Raw genomic sequence first — 21704 nt, 5'->3', positions numbered from 1 at the left:
TAGAAGCCCTCCTGACTTTATCCAATTCTAATTTACGCACACAGCGTTTCATTTCCAACCATTTCTTTTCATCCAGAACCTCACATTCTTTACACCTTTTATCCAGGGTACACTCAAAGCCCCTGCACCCCAAACAAGCAGTGTGAGGGTCCACCGAAGCTTTCGGTAACCTCCCTTACATTCCTCATTCACACACACTCGAAAATGCTTATCAGACATCGTATTCAAAGAACAATCAAAAGAATAAATCACAAAAGCGATTGCCAATCCACAGGTCAGTATACGTCACCAATAATAGTCCGATTAGGCGACACAGGGAAAGAGAGCGAAAAACCCAATGGCGGACCAGCAACGATGTTGTCAGTCCAACCGCCAGAGAGGATCTGAGGAACAGAAAACGGGAATGATTCCAAGTACCACCCTGTAAGGGTTATTAACTACCTAACCGGACAGCCACCACTCAGCGGTTGCCGCGAGTTTTGAAAAATCTGCCGGACGACAGAGACTATAGCTATATATATATATAACTGCTAGGTAAGTTCGATTCGTAAAATAAAATATTTCAAGACCAGTAACAGCATTAAAATAAATCTTTCATATATAAACTATAAAAACTTCACAAAAACAAAAGAAAGACACATAAAAAAGAATGGTGTCCCAGAGTGTACCCTCAAGCAAGAGAACTTTACCCCAAGACAGTGGAAGACCATGATACAGAGGTTATGGCCCTACCTGTGGAATAATGAGTTAGGACAGGTCAAATCTGGCAGGCAAGTGGCATGTGCGCCACCTAGGGGAGCAAAAGGTAAACAGGGATATAAACAGATTCACGAGGGAAGCCTCAGCTACCGGAACTGTTATACTACAATGATCTTAGGAATATTATCTTGATTTATTTGTAAGTAATAGTATAAGAGGGTGCATCATTATTATGAGCCCAGAGGGGGCATTATGTTTTATTTATATTGCGGGCTACATAGCAGCCAGATGAGACACACATTTGGATAGGCCAATCATGGGCATATTTTACAGTTCTCCCAATGGGTAATTTTATGCAGGTCTGGCCGTAAATATAAGCATGCATCACAGTGTACATACATAGATTAATACATATGACAGTGAATATCCCATATCCACGCATGCCACAGGAAGGTCATATTTATATGTATAGATATGAATGTGACAGGATGGCCTATCACAGGTATGGTAGTCCATTTTATTTTATAACCATTACAAGTGTGAAATTACATACATTTATTTTTTCAGCTTCAAACATTCGTTGCGTGTACCTCAAATAAAGTCATCAAATGCACGAATGTCTTACTGACCATGTTTGAAGAAATATTGTAGACACGAACGGAGGACATACAGACATGGCCACGTCATTGAGGTGTGAGGCTCCTGGGTGCACGGAGGTGAAGCAGGCGGATGATATGAAAACGTGCATAGCACTGATGCAATTACATCAGAAGAACAAGCATGACGAAAACTCGTCACGCCAGAAACCCCCCAAAATTATCCACCCATTACTGAAACAAAGCGTCAGCGAAGATGACTGGGCCGCTTTCACAAGGCGGTGGGAAATGTTTCGCGATGGAACTTCTTTGGCACCTAACCAGACAACAGCTCACCTGCTCTCATGTTGTGAACCAGAACTTGAAGCCGCCCTATTCAGAGAGGACCCCGCCATCGCAACAAAGATCGAGGTGGATGTACTAGCGGCAATCAAACGTCTGGCAGTAACGAGTGTGGCCTTAAGCGTACGGAGGATGACACTACTGCAAACCACTCGGGCCCCTGGTGAACCTGTAAGGCAATATGTGGCAAGGTTGCGCAGGGTGGCCAAAGTGTGTCATTGGATCGTCACCAGCGCCTGCAAGTTCAACACCTGCACAGACACAATTACATGCGACTACACAGTGGAGATTGTGAAGTTGATCCTGGTAAATGGCCTCGCAGATAAAGAAATCCAAAGAGATGTGTTGGGAACCCCAGAGGTCGATAACAAGACACTAAGCGAAACAGTAACACTCATCGACTGCAAGGAAACAGCTAGCCGGACCATGTTAAGTGTAAACCCATCAGTATCAGCCAGCGGGTACAGGAAACAAGCGAAAATGACAACGAACAACCCCCCCTCAACCACACCGAAAAAGGGCAACGAACAAGACACCTCAAGACATCAGTTTCGTTGCCAAAGCGGACGCATCACTCCAAAGTTCGGAAAAGTGAGAGGCAAAGTAAAGGAGTTCAAGTCGTGCCTAGTATGCTGGAGGGAAAATGTCCAACGGCAACGGAAACCGCGGCAATTATTGGCAGGTACTGAAGCAGGGGCGTTATTCTATCGCACGCAAGAAGACACAGAAGCGGAAAACAACAAAGTACACGCGTCAGGAATGATCTCCTCAAACGAAGTTTTACCTCACCCAATGATACACATCCGCATATCAGTGAACCCTGCTGCTTACAACAAAAAGATGTCAAACAAATCCTCATCCATTATGGCGGTCGCGGACTCCGGGGCTCAGACGTGCCTGAATATGGGTCTATACCAGCAACACCTCAAGCCAGCTAACAGACGCATCTTTGCAGCCAACAACCAGGAAATCAATGTGCTCGGCTCCATACACCTCATACTATCAGACAAGAATGAGCAAGGAGCGCACATCACAACTACTGCTACGGTGCATGTCACGGACGCCGACAACAATTTTTACATCAGCTGATTGGTGCCACAGGCAGGGTCGCAGTATGCCTAAACGAAGGGAAGTCCCACAGCAACAACTCGCTCGCAGAGTGCGGATGTCCCTGCCGCACTCCACCTCCCCAGCAACCAGCCAACCTGCCGTTCAAACCGTCAGCAGAGTTCACCCAAAATATGAAAGCGTGGCTACTGTAACGATATGCATCATCAACCTTCAACAAGTGTCCACACCAGCCACTGCCAACAATGACTGGACCACCCCTGCAGACATGGATCATCGAACCTCAGGCAGAAGCAACGGTGACAAAGAGACCCCCAAACATACCGGTACACTGGCAAAAAGAAGTGGCGGCTCAACTGGAAAGAGACGTAGCACTGGGTGTGATTGAACCCGTACCACACAACACACCAGTGACCTGGCTACACAACATGGTTCTCACACAAAAACCACATGGCACACCACGCCCCACTGTGGACTTACAGCCCCTAAATCGACGTTGCGTTCGAGAAACACATCACACCATCCCACCCATAAAGCAAGCCAGAGCAGTACCTCCTAGTGTATACAAAACGGTCAATGACGCATGGAACGGATTTCACTTCATTGATATCTGCGAAGAGGACAGACACAAGACAACTTTCCTCACTGAGCAGGGATGATTCCGCTACCGTCGCGCACCCATGGGCTTTTTCGCATCGCAGGACGCGTACACAACGATAGGATGTGATTTTTGCGGACGTCCCAAGAAAGAGAAAATGCGTCGACGACACCCTACTGTGGGACCCAAACTTACAGGAACACTGGTGGCGCGTCATAAATATGTTATTTTTATTAGTAAAATAAATTTTTGAATATACTTACCCGATAATCATGTAGCTGTCAACTCCGTTGCCCGACAGAATTCTATGGAGGGATACGCCAGCTATCACAATACTAGAAGGGGGTGTACTTACCAGCGCCACCTGTGGCCAGGTACTCAAGTACTTCTTGTTGACACCTCCTCAATTATTCCTCGGTCCACTGGTTCTCTATGGGGAGGAAGGGAGGGTCGATTAAATCATGATTATCGGGTAAGTATATTCAAAAATTTATTTTACTAATAAAAATAACATTTTTCAATATTAAACTTACCCGATAATCATGTAGCTGATTCACACCCAGGGGGGTGGGTGAAAACCAGTGTACAAGATTAAAGGATAGCTAAATATCCCATATTTCATATAACAGTTATCTCAAATAACAATGAAATAATAAGTACCTGGTAAGGAAGTCGAATTGAACCGTTACTCTGCCTCTTTTTTAAGTTCGTCTTCCTTACTGAGCGCAGCGTTCCTCTTGGAGGCTGAATCAACCCAAAGGTGCCAAAGTATATGGGGTTGCAACCCCTACTAAAGGACCTCTACAAAACCTCTAACCCAGGCGCTTCTCAAGAATGAATAGACCACCCGCCAAATCAAAAGGATGCGGAAGGCTTCTTAGCCTACCGTAACAACCATAAAAACAACAATAAAAGCATTCAAGAGAAAGGTTAAAAAAGGTTATGGGATTAAGGGAATGTAGTGGCTGAGCCCTCACCTACTACTGCACTCGCTGCTACGAATGGTCCCAGGGTGTAGCAGTTCTCGTAAAGAGACTGGACATCTTTAAGATAAAATGATGCAAACACTGACTTGCTCCTCCAATAGGTTGCATCCATTATGCTCTGCAGAGAACGGTTTTTATTAAAGGCCATCGAAGTAGCTACGGCTCTTACTTCGTGGGTCCTTACCTTCAGCAATGCAAGGTCTTCCTCCTTTAAGTGAGAGTGGGCTTCTCTAATCAGAAGCCTTATATAATATGAAACCCCATTCTTGGACATGGGCCTCGAAGGTTTCTTGATGGCACACCATAAGGCTTCTGACTGTCCTCGAAGAGGTTTAGACCTCTTAAGATAAAATTTGAGAGCTCTGACAGGGCAAAGAACTCTCTCTAGTTCGTTACCTACCATGTTGGAGAGGCTAGGTATTTCAAACGATCTAGGCCAAGGACGTGAAGGAAGTTCGTTCTTTGCTAGGAATCCGAGCTGAAAAGAACATGTTGCAGATTCGGTCGTGAAACCAATGTTCTTGCTGAAGGCATGAACCTCACTGACTCTCTTAGCTGTTGCAAGGCAGACGAGAAAAAGAGTCTTGAGGGTAAGGTCCTTGAAGGAAGCTGACTGGAGAGGTTCGAACCTAGGTGACATAAGGAACCTTAAGACTACGTCTAGGTTCCAGCCTGGAGTGGATAGACGACGCTCTTTAGACGTCTCAAAAGACTTAAGAATGTCTTGAAGGTCCTTGTTGGAAGAAAGGTCCAAACCTCTGTGGCGGAGAACTGAAGCCAACATACTCCTATACCCTTTAATCGTAGGGGCTGAAAGGGATCTCTCATTCCTAAGATGTAGAAGGAAGTCAGCTATTTGGGTCACAGAGGTATTGGTAGAGGATATTGAATTGGCTCTACACCAGCTTCGGAAGACCTCCCACTTAGACTGGTAGACTCTACGAGTGGAAACCCTTCTCGCTCTGGCAATCGCACTGGCTGCCTCCTTCGAAAAGCCTCTAGCTCTAGCGAATCTTTCGACAGTCTGAAGGCAGTCAGCCGAAGAGCGTGGAGGTTTGGGTGCAACCTGTCTACATGAGGTTGACGTAGAAGGTCCACTCTTAGAGGTAGAGTCCTGGGGATGTCGACTAGCCATTGAAGTACCTCTGTGAACCATTCTCTTGCAGGCCAAAGGGGAGCAACCAGCGTCAGCCGTGTCCCTTCATGCGAGATGAATTTCTGCAGAACTTTGTTTATTATCTTGAACGGTGGGAATGCGTACAGGTCGAGATGGGACCAGTTCAGTAGAAAAGCATCCACATGAACTGCTGCAGGGTCTGGAACAGGGGAACAGTACAGCGGAAGTCTCTTGGTTATGGAGGTGGCAAACAGATCTATGGTAGGTTGAACCCACAAGGTCCAAAGTCTGTTGCACACACTCTTGTGGAGGGTCCATTCCGTGGGAATGACCTGATTCCTTCTGCTTAGGCGATCTGCTGAGACGTTCATATCGCCCTGAATGAACCTCGTGACCAGAGTGAGGTTTAGACCTCTTGACCAAATGAGGAGGTCCCTTGCGATCTCGTATAGGCTCCTCGAATGGGTCCCTCCTTGCTTGGAGATGTAAGCCAAGGCTGTGGTATTGTCTGAGTTCACCTCCACCACTTTGCCTAGCAGGAGGGACTTGAAGTTCAACAGGGCTAAATGAACTGCTAGTAGCTCCTTGCAGTTGATGTGGAGTAATCCCTGTTCTTCGTTCCACGTTCCCGAGCATTCCCGTCCGTTCAAGGTCGCACCCCAGCCCGAGTCCGATGCATCTGAGAAGAGATGAAGATTGGGGGTCTGAATAGCCAACGATAGACCCTCCCTGAGAAGGAGGTTGTGCTTCCACCACAGGAGAGTGGTCTTCATCTCTTGGGTGATTGGGATAGAGACTGCTTCGAGAGTCGAACCCTTGTCCCAATGAGCTGCAAGATGGAATTGAAGAGGGCGGAGGTGGAGTCTCCCTAGCTCGACGAACAGGGCCAGTGATGAAAGGGTCCCTGTGAGACTCATCCACTGTCTCACCGAGCAACTGCTCCTCTTCAGCATGCTCATGATGCACTCTAGGGCTTGGCTTATCCTGGGGGCCGATGGAAAAGCCCGAAAATCCTGACTCCGAATCTCCATTCCCAGGTACACAATGGATTGGGAGGGAATGAGTTGAGACTTTTCTATGTTGACTAATAGACCCAGTTCTCTGATTAAGTCTAAAGTCCAATTGAGATTCTCCAGACAGCGACGACTCGTGGAGGCTCTCAACAGCCAGTCGTCTAAGTAGAGGGAGGCTCTGATGTCCGATAAGTGTAGGAATTTTGCTATATTCCTCATCAGATGAGTAAAGACCATAGGAGCTGTGCTTAGGCCAAAACACAGGGCTTGGAATTGGTAGACAACCTTTCCGAAAACGAATCTCAGGAAAGGTTGGGAGTCTGGATGAATAGGAACGTGAAAGTAGGCATCTTTCAAGTCCAACGAGACCATCCAGTCCTCCTGCCTGACCGCTGCTAAGACCGACTTCGTCGTCTCCATCGTGAACGTCTGCTTGGTGACATACGCGTTGAGCGCGCTGACGTCCAGCACCGGTCTCCAACCCCCTGTCTTCTTGGCCACAAGAAAGAGACGGTTGTAGAAGCCCGGGGATTGATGGTCCCGGACTATAACCACTGCCTTCTTCTGCACAAGTAGCGACACCTCCTGGTGCAATGCTAGCCTCTTGTCCTCTTCTTTGTAGTTGGGAGAGAGGTTGATGGGCGATGTGGTCAGAGGTGGTTTGAGGCAGAATGGAATCCTGTAACCGTTCCTCAGCCAACTGACAGACTGGGCGTCTGCACCTCTCTTCTCCCAGGCTCGCCAGAAGATCTTGAGTCTGGCTCCTACTGCTGTCTGGAGATGCGGAGAGTCAGTTTTTTCCTTTAGATGTCCTGGAGCCTTTCCTGGACTTGCTCCTGTAAGAGTCTGGACGGGAGCTTCCTCGGCTGGGGGCTCTACCACGAAAGGGCGGTATGAACCTCGTAGCAGGGGTATCAACCACTGGGGAGCGATAAGTCTTGGGGACTGAGGTAGCAACCTTAGACTTACGAGCCGATGAGGCTACAAGATCGTGTGTGTCCTTTTGTATCAGGGCAGCAGACAAGTCCTTAACCAGCTCTTCGGGGAAGAGGAACTTCGAGAGCGGAGCAAAAAGGAGTTGTGACCTTTGGCAAGGTGTAATGCTGGAGGAAAGGAAGGTACACAGCTGTTCCCTTTTCTTCAAAACCCCTGATACAAACATCGACGCAAGCTCACCCGATCCATCCCTAATGGCCTTATCCATGCAGGACATTAATAGCATGGCAGAATCCTTGTCCGCAGGAGAGGTCTTCTTGCTGAGGGCCCCCAGGCACCAGTCAAGAAAGTTGAACATCTCAAATGCTCTAAACAGTCCTTTCAGTAAGTGATCCAGGTCTGAGAAGGTCCAGCAAACCTTAGAACGCCTCATTGCAGTTCTCCGAGGCGAGTCTACCAGACTTGAGAAGTCAGCCTGGGCAGAGGCAGGTACTCCCAAGCCTGGTGCTTCTCCTGTGGCATACCAAACGCTCGCTTTCGAAGTGAGCTTAGTCGGCGGGAACATGAAAGAAGTTTTGCCAAGGTGTTGCTTAGTCTGCAGCCACTCCCCTAAGATCCTTAATGCTCTCTTAGAGGACCTTGCTAGGACTAGCTTAGTATAGGAGGACTTAGCTTGTTGTACGCCCAGCGAAAACTCAGATGGCGGAGAGCGGGGAATAGCAGAGACAAAGTGGTCTGGGTAAACCTCCCTAAGCAGAGCCAAGACCTTACGAAAGTCAATAGACTGCGGAGAAGGCTTGGATTCATCCACGTCTGACGAGGGATCCAGGTGTGCCTCCTCATCATCAGACGCCTCATCACCAGAGTGTAGCGAAGATATTGGACAAGAATGCTGAACAGCAGAGTCAGAACGAGTAGGAACAATATTAGTGGTTTCCTCTTCAAGTAACTGTTGAGGGAGAACCTGAGGCTCAGACTGCAAAGGCTGAATAACAGACAAAGCAGAAGGAAGGCGCATGGGTGGAGGAGGCTGACTCCTAGCATGAGAGGTTGAACCCAAGAGTTGCGCTTGCTGAGCGGTTGGTGGAAGCGGAGTAGCAAGTTCCTGTTCCTGTGGTGTGAGCGGAGCGTGATGAGGTTGAGGCTGCGCAGAACAAGGTAAATGTCTCGCAAGCTGAGGCTCCTGAGGCGCAAGGCCAAGGTGTAGTGGAGCTTGCCTTGTGGATGGTTGAGCTCGCTGCAGCGAGAGCTGAGGAGACTGACTCATGCACGGGAGAGGTTGTTGTACCTCAGCCGAGAGTTGCACCACTGGTGGAGCAGCAAGGGGAGGCGGAGGAAGAGAGGTATAATCCTCCTGATCCCATAGCAAAGGTTGCCTTAAAGAAGGCGGAGGCTGAACACCACTGGGAACAGCAAACTCAGACTGTGGCTCAACATCGTACGCCTGGCAGGTGGTACTGCGATCAGGCGGAGCAAGCGCAGGCGGAGCGAGCGTAGGCGGAGCGAACGCAGGCGGAGGGAGTGTAGGCGGAGGCGGAGGCGCAACACTATCGGCGCAACACTCACGCATCAAGTCCGAAAGCTGTGCTTGCATGGACTGTAGTAGAGTCCACTTAGGGTCGGCAGAAACTACAGTAGGCTGAGGTAAAGCCTTAACAGTCGAGCTCTGTTGTGGCAGAACCTTACTCCTCTTGGGCGGAGTGCAGTCGACAGATGACTGCGGCGAGTCAGAGCTGAGCCAATGACTGCAACCTGGCTGAGCACTCGCGGACTGGACTCTGCGTTTAAGTGGTCTCGAGACCTGAGACCAACGTTTCTTCCCTGACAGATGATCAGCGGACGAGAAAAAGACGGGCTCAATCGTCTGCAGGTGGGAGTGACGGTCTTTGGAAGACACGCCCGCAACCACCGAGGATACTTCTGTGCGCCTAACAAGGCCTGCCGAACCCTTATGCCCTTCGACATTGCTTCTCCCCTGGGCTTGGGAGCTTGCAAGAGGTCCCGGACTGGGAGGACGACTGGCTCGCACAGAAGTATCCTCACGCACCACACTGGCACTGACACTAGCACTTGGCACTGCATTGACACTAGCACTCGTCACAGCACTGGCACTAATTCCACCCACTGCACTCTTGACCTTAAGTTCCTTAACTTCGGCCATCAGAGACTTATGGTCACTTACCACTGACTCTACTTTATCGCCTAAGGCCTGAATAGCACGCAAAACAACAGACATATCAGGCGGAGGGCAAACAGTAGGTTCGGGGGTAGCCACTACAGGGGTAGGAAAAGGTAGGGGATCATGAGGTGAGGAAAACAGTGAAGAGTGAGAAGAACTCCTCCTAACTCTACCTCTCTCTAACTTAGTTGAATATTTTAAAAGACGGACAAATTCCAGTTCCGAAAGTCCGGCGCATTCCTCACATCGATTTTCTAACTGACAGGGTCTGTCCCTACAGTCAGAACAAGCGGTGTGAGGATCTACCGAGGCCTTCGGAATACGCCTATTGCAAGACCTACATCGTCTATGGGAGGGGGCTTGCGAAATGTCAGACATCTTGAATCCAAAGAGTTAGCCAAAGGGGTTTCCAAAATCAAGCAAAAGATCGTTAACCGTATATCAGGACTATATAAAAGCTATCTAGCTAATATAAGAAGGTTTCCAGTAAAGCGACAGCCGAAATCTGAGAGAATACTTCACCAATTAGCCGTGAACAAACTCGAAGATCATAAGCATATCCCAGAACGTCTTGCCGGAAGCACGACAGAGGAATAATTGAGGAGGTGTCAACAAGAAGTACTTGAGTACCTGGCCACAGGTGGCGCTGGTAAGTACACCCCCTTCTAGTATTGTGATAGCTGGCGTATCCCTCCATAGAATTCTGTCGGGCAACGGAGTTGACAGCTACATGATTATCGGGTAAGTTTAATATTGAAAATACTTGGAACTCAGAAGGAACAGCGTCATTCTCAACCCAGCCAAGTTCCAATTCTCATCTACAGAGGTGGACTTTGCAGGATTCCAGGTTGGAGAAACGGATGGAAAACACTTACCAAAATACCTGAATGCAATTGCAACGTTCCCAAGACCAAAGAACATCACAGACATTCGGGCATGGTTCGGACTAGTACACCAGGTATCACACTATGGCAGAGCAACTGAATTAATGGAACCGTTCAGGCCCCTACTCAGCCCAAAGGTACGCTTCCAGTGGGGCCCAGAACTCGAGAACGCAATCGATAGGTCGAAGGCAGCAATTATACGCAAAATCCAGAAGGGGGTCGAGATCTTCAACCCAGAGAAGCCAACATGCCTTAACCCAGATTGGTCAAAAGTCAGAATCGGGTATTGGCTGCGTGAGAAACACTGTACATGCAAGGCCCTCACACCAGACGGCTGGAAGACCACCCTAGCAGGATCGCGATTTCTCAAGGACGCAGAAAAGCGGTATGCACCAATTGAGGGGGAAGCCCTGGCTATAGAATGGGCACTCGAGGACAGCCGATTCTTCACCATGGGGTGCAAAGACTTGAATATAGCAACGGACCACAAGCCACTCGTGAAAATTCTAGGGGACAAAGAACTAGACACCATCATGAACCCAAGGCTCTTCCGACTCAAGCAGCAAACACTAAGGTGGAGATAGCAAATCATTCACGTGCCAGGAAAAGACATACCCGCAGCAGACGCCGCATCAAGGAACCCTTCACCCAACACACAGCCAAACACATCGGAGGTGATAATGGCTTTAAATGCCATTCACTTGACACCCAACCACCTAGACGACATGGAAGCTGCTGTGATAGCAGTGGTACGGTTGACAACGGACTCAATCGGAGCTGTGACATGGGAAAGAGTCAAAGGAAGCACTGCTGTGGACCCCTGCCTGCAAAGTCTGATACCATTCATTGAAAACTGGTTTCCATCTACAAGGGACGAACTAACTGAAGAACTACAACCCGATTGGCAGTACCGGGACAGGCTGTCGACAGTGGATAGCGTCTTCATGATGGATAAAAGAGTCCTGATACCCTCGGCACTACGGGGTGAGATATTGAGAGCCCTACACGCGACCCACCAAGGAACCAACAAAATGCGAAACAGAGCTCAGGGTTCTGTGTTTTGGCCAGGACTCACCAAGAACATCGAAAATGCAAGGAACAGTTGCCAAGCATGTTGGGGGATGTCACCCTCACAACCACACATGCCACCGACACAACCGAGCATCCCAACCCAACCCATTTCAGGCCATTGCAGCGGATTTCTTCGAAATGAAAGGCACTGGCTACCTAGTCATCGTCGACAGATTCAGCGGTTGGCCCTACATTGTGACATCGGGTGCAGGGGCCAGGGGTTTCAGCAAAGCTATCCTGCCATACTTTTCTACCTTCGGATTGCCTCAGGAACTAAGCAACGACAGGGGACCTGAATTCTCTGCAAAGGAGACCCAGAGCCTACTGCAGCGCTGGGGAGTCAGACACCGTCTCTCATTTGCGTACCTCCCCCAGTCAAATGAGCAGGCGGAGGCAGCAGTCAAGTCCATGAAACGCCTCCTGACATCACAAACCGATACGTACAGCAGCCTAGATACTGAAGCTGTAGCAGCAGGCCTACTCCAATACAGGAACACACCAGACTAGGAAACCAGCATGTCACCATTCCAGATCATATTCGGAAAAAACCTCAAGGATCTCCTACCTGTGGCGCCTGGGACGCAGGTCTTTTCTAATCCAGCAGTCCACCCAATATGGCAGGACACATGGGAATGCCAAGAGGAAGCCCTGCGCTACTGATTCGCCAAGCAGGTAGACAAACTGACGCCCAACATCCGGCAGCTGCCGCCTCTGAAACCAGGAGACCGGGTCCTGCTGCAGAATCAGGCAAACAATGCCAGGGGGCGATGGGGCAGAACAGGTATCGTCGTGGAAACAAAACAACATAACCAATACTTAGTCAAAGTAGACGGGTGCGGGCGATCAACACTGCGCAATTGCCAATTCCTTCGCCATAGAACAATGGTTTGAATTTGGAGCGTCCTTCTCCTAGAAGAGCTGCTTACCATAGCTAAAGAATCTCTCCTACCCTCACCAAGAGGAAAGTAGCCACTGAACAATTAAAGTGCAGTAGTTAACCCTTTGAGGGAAGAAGAATTGTTAATTAATCTGCGTTGTCAGGTGTAGGCAAGGGAAAAATGAGCCATAACCAGAGAGGGATCCAATACATTACTGTCTGGCCAACCAAAGGACCCAATAATTCTCCGGTCAATTTTATGTGACATCACATCCTTTATATACAACTCTAACCCCTAGACACAAATTGAATTCTTTCTTTAACATGTGATTATAGAGGCCTAAATCCTAAAATGATCATCAAATATTAAAAGGGTTGCGGTGTATGTATGATAGCGGCTGACTTAGAATACGGCAGTCTGAGGGGGGGGCATTATATCCCAGTTAAATAAGTAGGTTAGGTTAGAAGGGAAAGTTTAGGTTAGTTGCTGTCCATTTTTTATGGAAGCAGGAGGAACTGGCCGCTGATATACAAAGGCTCTGAAGGGTTTTTTAGCAGTTCCAAATTTCTCTTTAAAATTGCGGTCTTCCTTTGCATAAAATGTTCTGAGAATTTGCTTGTCAAATAAATCTTTTTCCTTTTAGTCTTCAAGATAATTAAAATCTTAACGTTAGCCTTCATATACAATACAAAGTTACTACATAAGTCTTATTTGATGCCTTTGTAGTTGTCACAGACCAGGTCAGTAATTAAAAGGTGGGTAAATATTTACTGTAGCACAATATTCCTAATGAAGAAAATATGATGTATTTCTGATATATTTGTGGATTTCTTTGAACTGTTTTAATTCAAATAACTGGGAGGAAGCCATATTTACCTCATTTAAGTCATTTAACCTTAAGATCTTCCCCCATAACCTAACATAGGACCCATACCCTTACCTTCTTACCTACCAGGGGGTCATATGAACCCCTCTGGACCACCATTAGACTGCCGTATCCTATTACCCTAAGAATGTCTCAATCCTGAGGTTGCTTCCTAACCAGCTTCCTTCCTGGCAATGTAAACCTAAATATATTTCTTAAATCTTGAAACTGACGCCATAATAGCGTATATAAGACCAAGGTAAAAAATATCTCGTAAGGAAAATCAAATTGCCAACACGCCCTTATCCACGTCACCTTTCCTTTCTGTCTTATTTCCGGTACACAAAAGACCTGGGATTAATACCTACAGTTGCAAAACGTAGATCACAATGTATTCTTTTTAACTAAAAATGTCTAACAATATACAATTGTGTATTAGCAGAGACACGAGTCAATTTATACAGAAGTATACGACATTCACGGTTCGATTTGTAACTGTGTTTACACTTTACTGTTTGTTTACAGGTTCAGGTGTTCAGGTTGTGGGGTGAGGCATAGCCTTTACAACGGCGCCTCTAACGCTTATCTTCTTGTACTGTTTTGTCTTTTCTTCCACATTATGTTCAATACTTCTTTTTTCTTTTCTATATTTGTTTCACTAAATAAAAATAATCCTACTATTTTCTTTGGGTCTTCCTCGTATGGTTGTTGTAGCTCAATTACTTCATTCCTTTCTTTTCTATATTCCTGGCAAAATAACAAAAAATGTATCAAATCTTCCTCCTCATTTTCACAAAAATTACAGTTTACATTCCCTCCATTGTGTCTATTTACAATATTTAGTTTTAACGTATTAGTTCTTGCTCTAAAAGATATCACTGAAGCAAATGTATTGTCATAAATTAACTCTTCTTTGATTTCTTTCTTCCACGTTCTATATATTTCTAAGCTCACTTTACTTTCTATTTCTTCTTTCCACTTTTCAGTATCCCACTTTCTGGTTTCCGTTTTTATTTCTGCCTTGTTCATTCTTCTTATTTGTCTTATACCTAAACTTAATTCTTCCAAATACTTTGCAGGTTGTTTCCACCATCTTCCTTCCTTTTCTTGAATATCCTGGATAATTATTTTCAGTATTTCCTTCTTTCCATTCAGGGTACGATTTAAGTACTGCAGCTTCCCATCCATCACCCTTGCTTTCATAGAAGATGCACCTATCTCCCCTCTTAGAGCAGTATTAGCTGTGCTTTTAGTGGCACCTAAAATCTTCCTATATACCCCATTCTCTATTCTTTGTAGTTTCTCTATTTCAGTTTCTGTTAGATTTATAACATTTGTTCCATACAAAATAGATGGTAAAGCAATACTTTTCCAGAACGTTTTTCCTATCATCACTTTATTGCAACTTTTCTCTATAACTGAATATGTTAGATTAGCTAATTTTTGTGCCTTTTCTATCATTACCCCTTTCTGAGTTTTAAATATATTCCTACTATTGTCTAGCTTTATTCCTAAGTATGTCAAACTTTCTACTACCTTGATTCCCTCTATGTTATCTGGCTTTTCTTTCCTATTGTAAATCATAATATTACTCTTTTCTTTATTAATTTCCAACCCACATTTTTTACTAGTTTCTACTAATATCTGAATGTTACGCTTAGCATTATGTATATCCTGTGCAATTATTAAGGCATCATCTGCAAAAAATAATGATTCTATCTTTATTAACTGATTTCTGAAACCGTTTCCTTCCTCTTCTATTTTCTTCATGACAATATACGTAATCAGTTTAAAAAGTGAAGTTGATCCTGTGCAACCTTGTTTAATTCCACTTGTAACTTCCATTTCTTGTTCTATACCTTCTCCTAAGTCAATGCCCGTAGTATCTCCTTCGATAAATATTTGCAATTGCACTTATGATTTTGGTGTTAATTTTATATTCTTTTAAAACTTCTATTAATACCTCCCTTTTTACAGAGTCAAATACTTTACTAAAATCTATCGCAGTTACTATTAGAGGTTTCTTGTTACTATAGCTCTCTTCCACACAATACTGTAATATAAAGATATTGTCCTCTATCCTGCCTCCACCTGTAAATCCTGCTTGACATTCATTGTCTTCTTCATTCATTCTTATGTGGTTTTCTATTTCCTCTTTCACCATCATCATGAATATTTTATAAGAAATATTTAATAGAGCTATGGGTCTTAAGTCTTTTGCCATTGGCCTTCTTTTCTTTTCAATCATCTTTGTTCTTGACTTCTTCCACATATTTGGTTTTTCTTTTTCGTCCAACTCATTTTGATAACATTTCTGTAAGGTTTCAAGACATATTTTGCTTTTTCCTAGTGCCTTATATAGTTCGGGTTTTAGGCCATCTGGTCCTGCCGCTTTTTTTGCCTTTAATTTTCCCAGGCAATTCTTTACTTTTTCTGCTGTGATTTTTGGATTTTTCATTGGTTTTATTTTCCCTTTTGTTACCATTACAAGGTCATAGTGTTCCCTAAGTATGTCCGGGATATTATATTCATCTATTCTTGTTGTATCTTCCTGATGTGCTATTTCATTTTCATATTCTATCTGTTTTTCTTCATTCCAAACTGAGTCTATTTTATTTTCATGTTTACAATATTTAGTTTTCCAGTACTTGATTAATTCCTATTTTGTTTCTTCCTTATTTAGCTTATTTCCTTGTTCTCCATAAAGTTGTATAACTTTGCCATGCGCTTTCTGTCTGTTCCTTATTCTATCAATATTCTCCCAGAGTTTTTTATTTTTATCCATTTTTATTTCTTCTGTTACCTTTTTTTTCAAATCTAGTAATTTCCTTCTTTATCATTTCTTGCACTTCCCTCTTCTTTTGATCATATCTCTCTTCTAATACATTTTTTACTTCAATGTTGGATTCATTTCTTTTCTTTCTGTTTAAATCCTTCCTTTCCTTTATGCCTTTTCTTATTTCATCGTTCATCCAGGGTTGCTCATGTACCTTTTCTTCATCAAGAACTTTCCTTTTATATACTCTTGCCAATTTTTCTTCTGCAGCCTCTTTTATTATCAGATCCATTCCTTCTATTCTGTCTATTTGTCTATCTCTTACAATTTCCTCTACTCTTGTTGTATATATCGTTTGTTTACATTGGCACAGTGGTGCCAAATGAGTTAGTCTAAAAATCCCCAAACTCATGATGAAAAATCCCCAAAACAACCCAAAAATTCCCATTTCCACATATATATTTTCTTGTGATCTTGTAACTTTATTTTTATATAAATGACTCACTTCATATGAGTGTAACCAAACTAATTGCAACATATATATGCTAAGGATTTACTCATCTAGGGATAAATCTCTATATCTGGCAACACTGGCCTTGGCTTAGCTGGCCAAAGCACCTTGCTCAACGAAAATCCCTAGACTCAAAATTTTTCCCAAATATGAGCAAATTTCCCCATTTTATTCGTTAATACGAATTAAAATAAGCGCTATATATACATCGGCATCTTCCTAAAATACACTATATTTTGTATTTTCTTTCATAAATAGTATTCTTTTCAACCAAAAACGTTAGAATTTAGATTACAACAGATAATTAGAACAATCTGAACTACAAGATTTTTCCCAAGATTCACTAGAAATTCCTTATTTTGGGACAATTTCCTTAAAAGTAGGGGTCCCTTGTGCGACGTATTTCTGGTGCATATCAGGGTCAATGCAACGGCTCCTCTGATAATCAAAAGAGATTTAAGTCTTTATCTTTCTTTTAGTTTCTTTTGTTTTTATCTTAAGATCGTCTTTAATAAACTCTCTCTCTCTCTCTCTCTCTCTCTCTCTCTCTCTCTCTCTCTCATCTGAGGCGAAACTCTTCACCTTTCTTATTTCCTCCAAATGAAAATTATTAATAATAAATAAAATTTTTAACTTATTCGTCCAAAAGTTTAGTGAGAGAGAGAGAGAGAGAGAGAGAGAGAGAGAGAGAGAGAGAGAGAGAATCAAATACGAACAACTTTCACAAGATTTCTCGTCTTAGAAATGTTCGATTTTTCTTGACGTCGACTTCGTTTGCATTATATCTAATAGCCGTTATATAAATAAAATGATATAAATCCCAACTTTAAATAACAAAATTTAGGCTTTTAGTGTAGGCCTATGAGTGCTTATAATAAGCCTAAAAAGTTCAATTTGATAACTAATTATGAGAAGTCGAAGTCATATAATTAGACATTCGAACACGATAAAGATTTATTTAGCGAATATTGTAAATTAAGAATTTCATTTGTAAAACTAGACCTACGCCATTGTTTTTTTGTAAATTTTCTCTAATATTTGAACAAAATTAACATAAATTTGTAAGATTTCTCTTGACCTGAGAAAATAATTATGTATCTGCCAGTTAGTGAACTGTAGTTGGTCGCAGTCAAGGCCAGATAAGGCATGTAGGTCTAGGTGTGGCAACTTCATCCCTCGTTCTGTGTCTAAGATTATTATACATTTGGCAACAAGTTTCGACGAGGACGAGCTGTGATTGGCTGAATTGAAATGGAGTTCTGTGATTGGTTGATTCGAAATGGGTGGAAGGTATAAATAGGAGGAGCCAACCAGTTGGCACTCAGTAGAGGGGGAAGGGAGGGTGGGGTAACAAGGGGAAGGGAAAGGGGAGGAGGGGATTGGGGCTTTGGGGGCTGGGGGAGGGATGGGACAGGGTGGGGAAGGGTTGGGGGTTAGGGTAGGGTGGGAATGGGTGGGGGGGTAGGGTAGGGTGGGAATGGGTGGGGGGGGGGGGGTAGGGTAGGGTGGGAATGGGTGGGGGTTAGGGTAGGGTGGGAATGGGTTGGCTTGGGGGTTAGGGTAGGGTGGGAATGGGTTTGGCTGGGGGAGGGTTGGGGTTAGGCCAGGGGAATGGGGGAGGGTTGGGGTTAGGCTGGGGTGGGAAGGGGTAGGGTGGCACAGGTCTTGGGGCTTGGGTGGGGTTAAAGTGGGTGGAGGTAATGTAGGATTGGGTAGTGTGTGATTATGGGCAGGGTGGGTATGTGTTGGGGCTCTGAGGTTAGGGATATGATCAATGGCCCAGGGAAGACCAGGCAATGGCTGCTGATGAGTCAGCAGGTAAAACAACAGGCTCCACCAGACACCATATCCTTACCTCACAAGGATGGTGAGGTTGCAGACACCACAAGAAACAACTAGGCTTGAGCACATTCTTATGCTGTATCACCTGCTTTACATTTACTTGAAGATAAAAATACATTTTAGAAAAGAAATTCATTATTAATGTCGTGTATGACCTAGAAGTTTATCATTTAGTTTATAATAAAATATAATAAACTCCATTTGGGAACTCAATTTATGATTTGACAAATCTCGTTCGTTCGTTTTAGGTGATCTCAGCCTTAAAATAAGGGGTGAGGGGGAGGGAGGGACACGTTGTTGCAACCATTTCTTCAGTATTTGCGTTCGTTATGTGTTCAAGTTTGACTTCATTTGGACAAGTATTTATAATACCAGTTGTTCCCGGTACATATATGCTTAAACTCAACAAAACACCTTATCTATAATCATTAAGAATTGCTAGCCTCACTTAATGTTCCAATTGTTTCATATAAATTTAACAAATGAAGACGAAGTCAAATCACTTCGAGCATTCGTTCGAGTTAGGATAAGTACACCTTTAATAACCGTTAAATTAATAATCTACAATTTTATAATCAAGCTTTTCGCAAAGACCATAACAATTACTATCAAAATCCTTTATTAAAGGTAAGTATAAAGTTTTAGAATATTAACTTTTATCTGATTAATTCCATCCAATAAAAATCCCGAATTCCACACGCATCTTTTATCCAGAACCCCATCCTCACACAGCTTTCCAATCTCTTCAATTTCAGGTATTTTCTTCTATCCTAAACTAATGCCAATCGGTTTAAAGATTTAAAGGCCGATCATGAAAGGTAGAGGCAAGGGACAGTGACATTGCCCTATTAAGAAGGACAACGCCCTAGAGACTGACCATATATACATATAATCAGCGCCCAAGCTTCCTCTCCATCCAAGCTAGGACCAAGGAGGTCCAGGAAATGGCTGCTGATGTCTCAGCAGTTAGACCTATAATCTCCCCCAAACCCCACATTCGTAGCTCACAAGGATGGTGAGGTTACAGCGACCAAAGAAACTATCGAGTTTGAGCGGGACTCGAATTCCAGTCTGGCGTTTACCAGTCAGGGACGTTACCACATCGGCCACCACAACGAGGAAGGAACTGGTAAACACGTAATCCACTGAAGAATACTAATGCAGTTACACATTGCATTATACCGGTAATCGCGGTCATTAACATGCATTAATCTGTTTTGTAGGAGATGGATGACATTGGCGTTTTACATTAACATATACAAATAGACATGAGCGAAAACAACAACTGCTCAATCAGAGGTGTTCATTATTGTAGAAGTTACTGTTGTTATGCTGCCTTTCTCTGTAGTTCGTTCGTATGTCTTCAGTTTTGGCTTCAATATAACATAAGTAATTCCACATATATTATTTGCTGTACATTTATAACTGACTTTATCAAAAGAGCTCCATGATTTTATCTAATCATTACAAGCATTAATTTATGTTGTATTTGTAATGAATAAATATTATCTATGAAGATGAAGTCAAATCTCTTTGAACGTTCGAACCCATCAGCCTTGAATTACAGACGAGAGAAATCTTAATCTTAATTTCATCATCATTAGTTTTACAACTTTAATGGAAAATGTCATTAGGAACAACAACATTAGAAACAACATCCCAAAGACAAACAACACTGAAACAACAGGAATTAAGATATCAAGAAAAACAACAGTGAAGGTTTTATTCACACCAAGAAAAACAACATTAGAAGGAAAAACATAGAAAACAACACCAATGGAAAAAATGACAACATTAAGAGCAATATTTCCAGGAACAACAACAGTAGCAACAACAGTAGCAACAACATCTTGAATGACAAACACCAAAACACTAGCATTAACTCCAAGAACTACAACAGTAGCAACAACATAAAGAACAACAACAGTAGCAACAACACCAAGATCAACAACAACAGCACAGAACAACATCAAGAGCAACACACACCAATACGAAAACAGTATCAAGAACAACTGCAGCAACAACATCAAGAACAACAACAGCACAGAGCAACAACATAAAAAACAACACACACTAATATAAAAACAGTACCAAGAACAACTGTAGAAACAACATCAAGAACGACAACAGTAGCAACAACATCTTAAACAACAATCAGCAACAACATCAAGAACAACAACAGTACTATCAACATCATGAATATCAAACACCAAAACAACAACAGTAGCAACAACAATTCAGGTTCTGGGGTGAGAGGCATCGTAGAGAGAGAGAGAGAGAGAGAGAGAGAGAGAGAGAGAGTCAAAGGAGTTCTTGTCTCAGAGTCCAATCGTTCGTTTGAAATTTAGTTTTAAATCTGTAAATCATAACCTTATTTAAGTAACTTTTGCTTTATTTTTGTTTATGTCTTAGTTGATTTACTTGAATAATGGCTATTTTATTATTAAAACGATAAAACGTTCATAATAATAAATATTTATGCAGAGTCGAAGTTAGAAATAAAGACATTCGAACACCAAAACGTCTTTCTCGCGATCACGAGAAATTGAATGGATTTGATACGTAAAACTATATAGGCCTACGTCATTGTTTTCTGTGTAATTTCCTCTATTTGAATAATGTTGGCATAATTACACGAGAAGATGATTATTTTTATTGCTGATTGTCTAGGAGTAACCTAATTATTATTGTAAATGTGTGTGTGCGTGCGTGTGTTTGTGCAAGGCTAACACCTTGAACACAGTCGATTCCTAATGTTGCATCTTTTGATCTTTTCTAGACTTTAATAGATCTATGAATTAGGAACATATATTTGGAAATTTACATATTAATAAAACGGGGGAAATTATATAGATATTATAAGAAAAAAAGCAATAAATGACTCATTATAAACAAAATAAAAATATTTATGACGTTTCATAAATCGAAGGATTCGAGTGACAGATGAGCAGCGTTGCCAAATTTCCTCCTAACTACACTATTTCCCTTACTAATATTGATACTGGATTTGACATTTACATTTGGCAACAGGGGTATAAGGACTGTGGATATGAGAGAGAGAGAGAGAGAGAGAGGAGAGAGAGAGAGAGAGAGAGAGTAGGCCTATGCTCTCTTTGAGAGCTTGGGTGTCTTTTACTAATTTTTAGCTGCCTAATACGATGTCAGGATCATAAAAGCCTTATTTTCCTCTCGGTGTTTAAAGGTTACTCATGAATGGCACAAGCAAGGGTCAGTGACAATGCCCTAGAGACTGACCATATACACAGATGATCAGCGCCCAAATCCCATCGCCACCCAAGCTAGGACCGGGGAGGGCCAGGGAATGGCTCACGATGACTCAGCA

General features: G+C 43.4%; 1 protein-coding gene across 1 annotated transcript in view; it reads right to left on the bottom strand.

Moving 5' to 3' along the window:
* Window positions 1–14683, bottom strand: part of LOC137633606 (uncharacterized) — a 97552-nt gene extending 82869 nt beyond the window's left edge. Inside the window, exon 1 of the mRNA XM_068365871.1 lies at window positions 13374–14683. Coding sequence (XP_068221972.1) covers window positions 13815–14624 — 810 coding nt within the window. The 5' untranslated portion in view covers window positions 14625–14683 and the 3' untranslated portion in view covers window positions 13374–13814. The remainder of the gene's footprint in view (window positions 1–13373) is intronic.
* Window positions 14684–21704: the final 7021 nt, after the last annotated feature.

Source organism: Palaemon carinicauda, chromosome 43 (genome assembly GCF_036898095.1).
Source record: "Palaemon carinicauda isolate YSFRI2023 chromosome 43, ASM3689809v2, whole genome shotgun sequence".
Taxonomy (NCBI): domain Eukaryota; kingdom Metazoa; phylum Arthropoda; class Malacostraca; order Decapoda; family Palaemonidae; genus Palaemon; species Palaemon carinicauda.
Note: the sequence above shows the minus strand (reverse complement) of the source record. Positions and strands in the feature narration are given on the sequence as shown.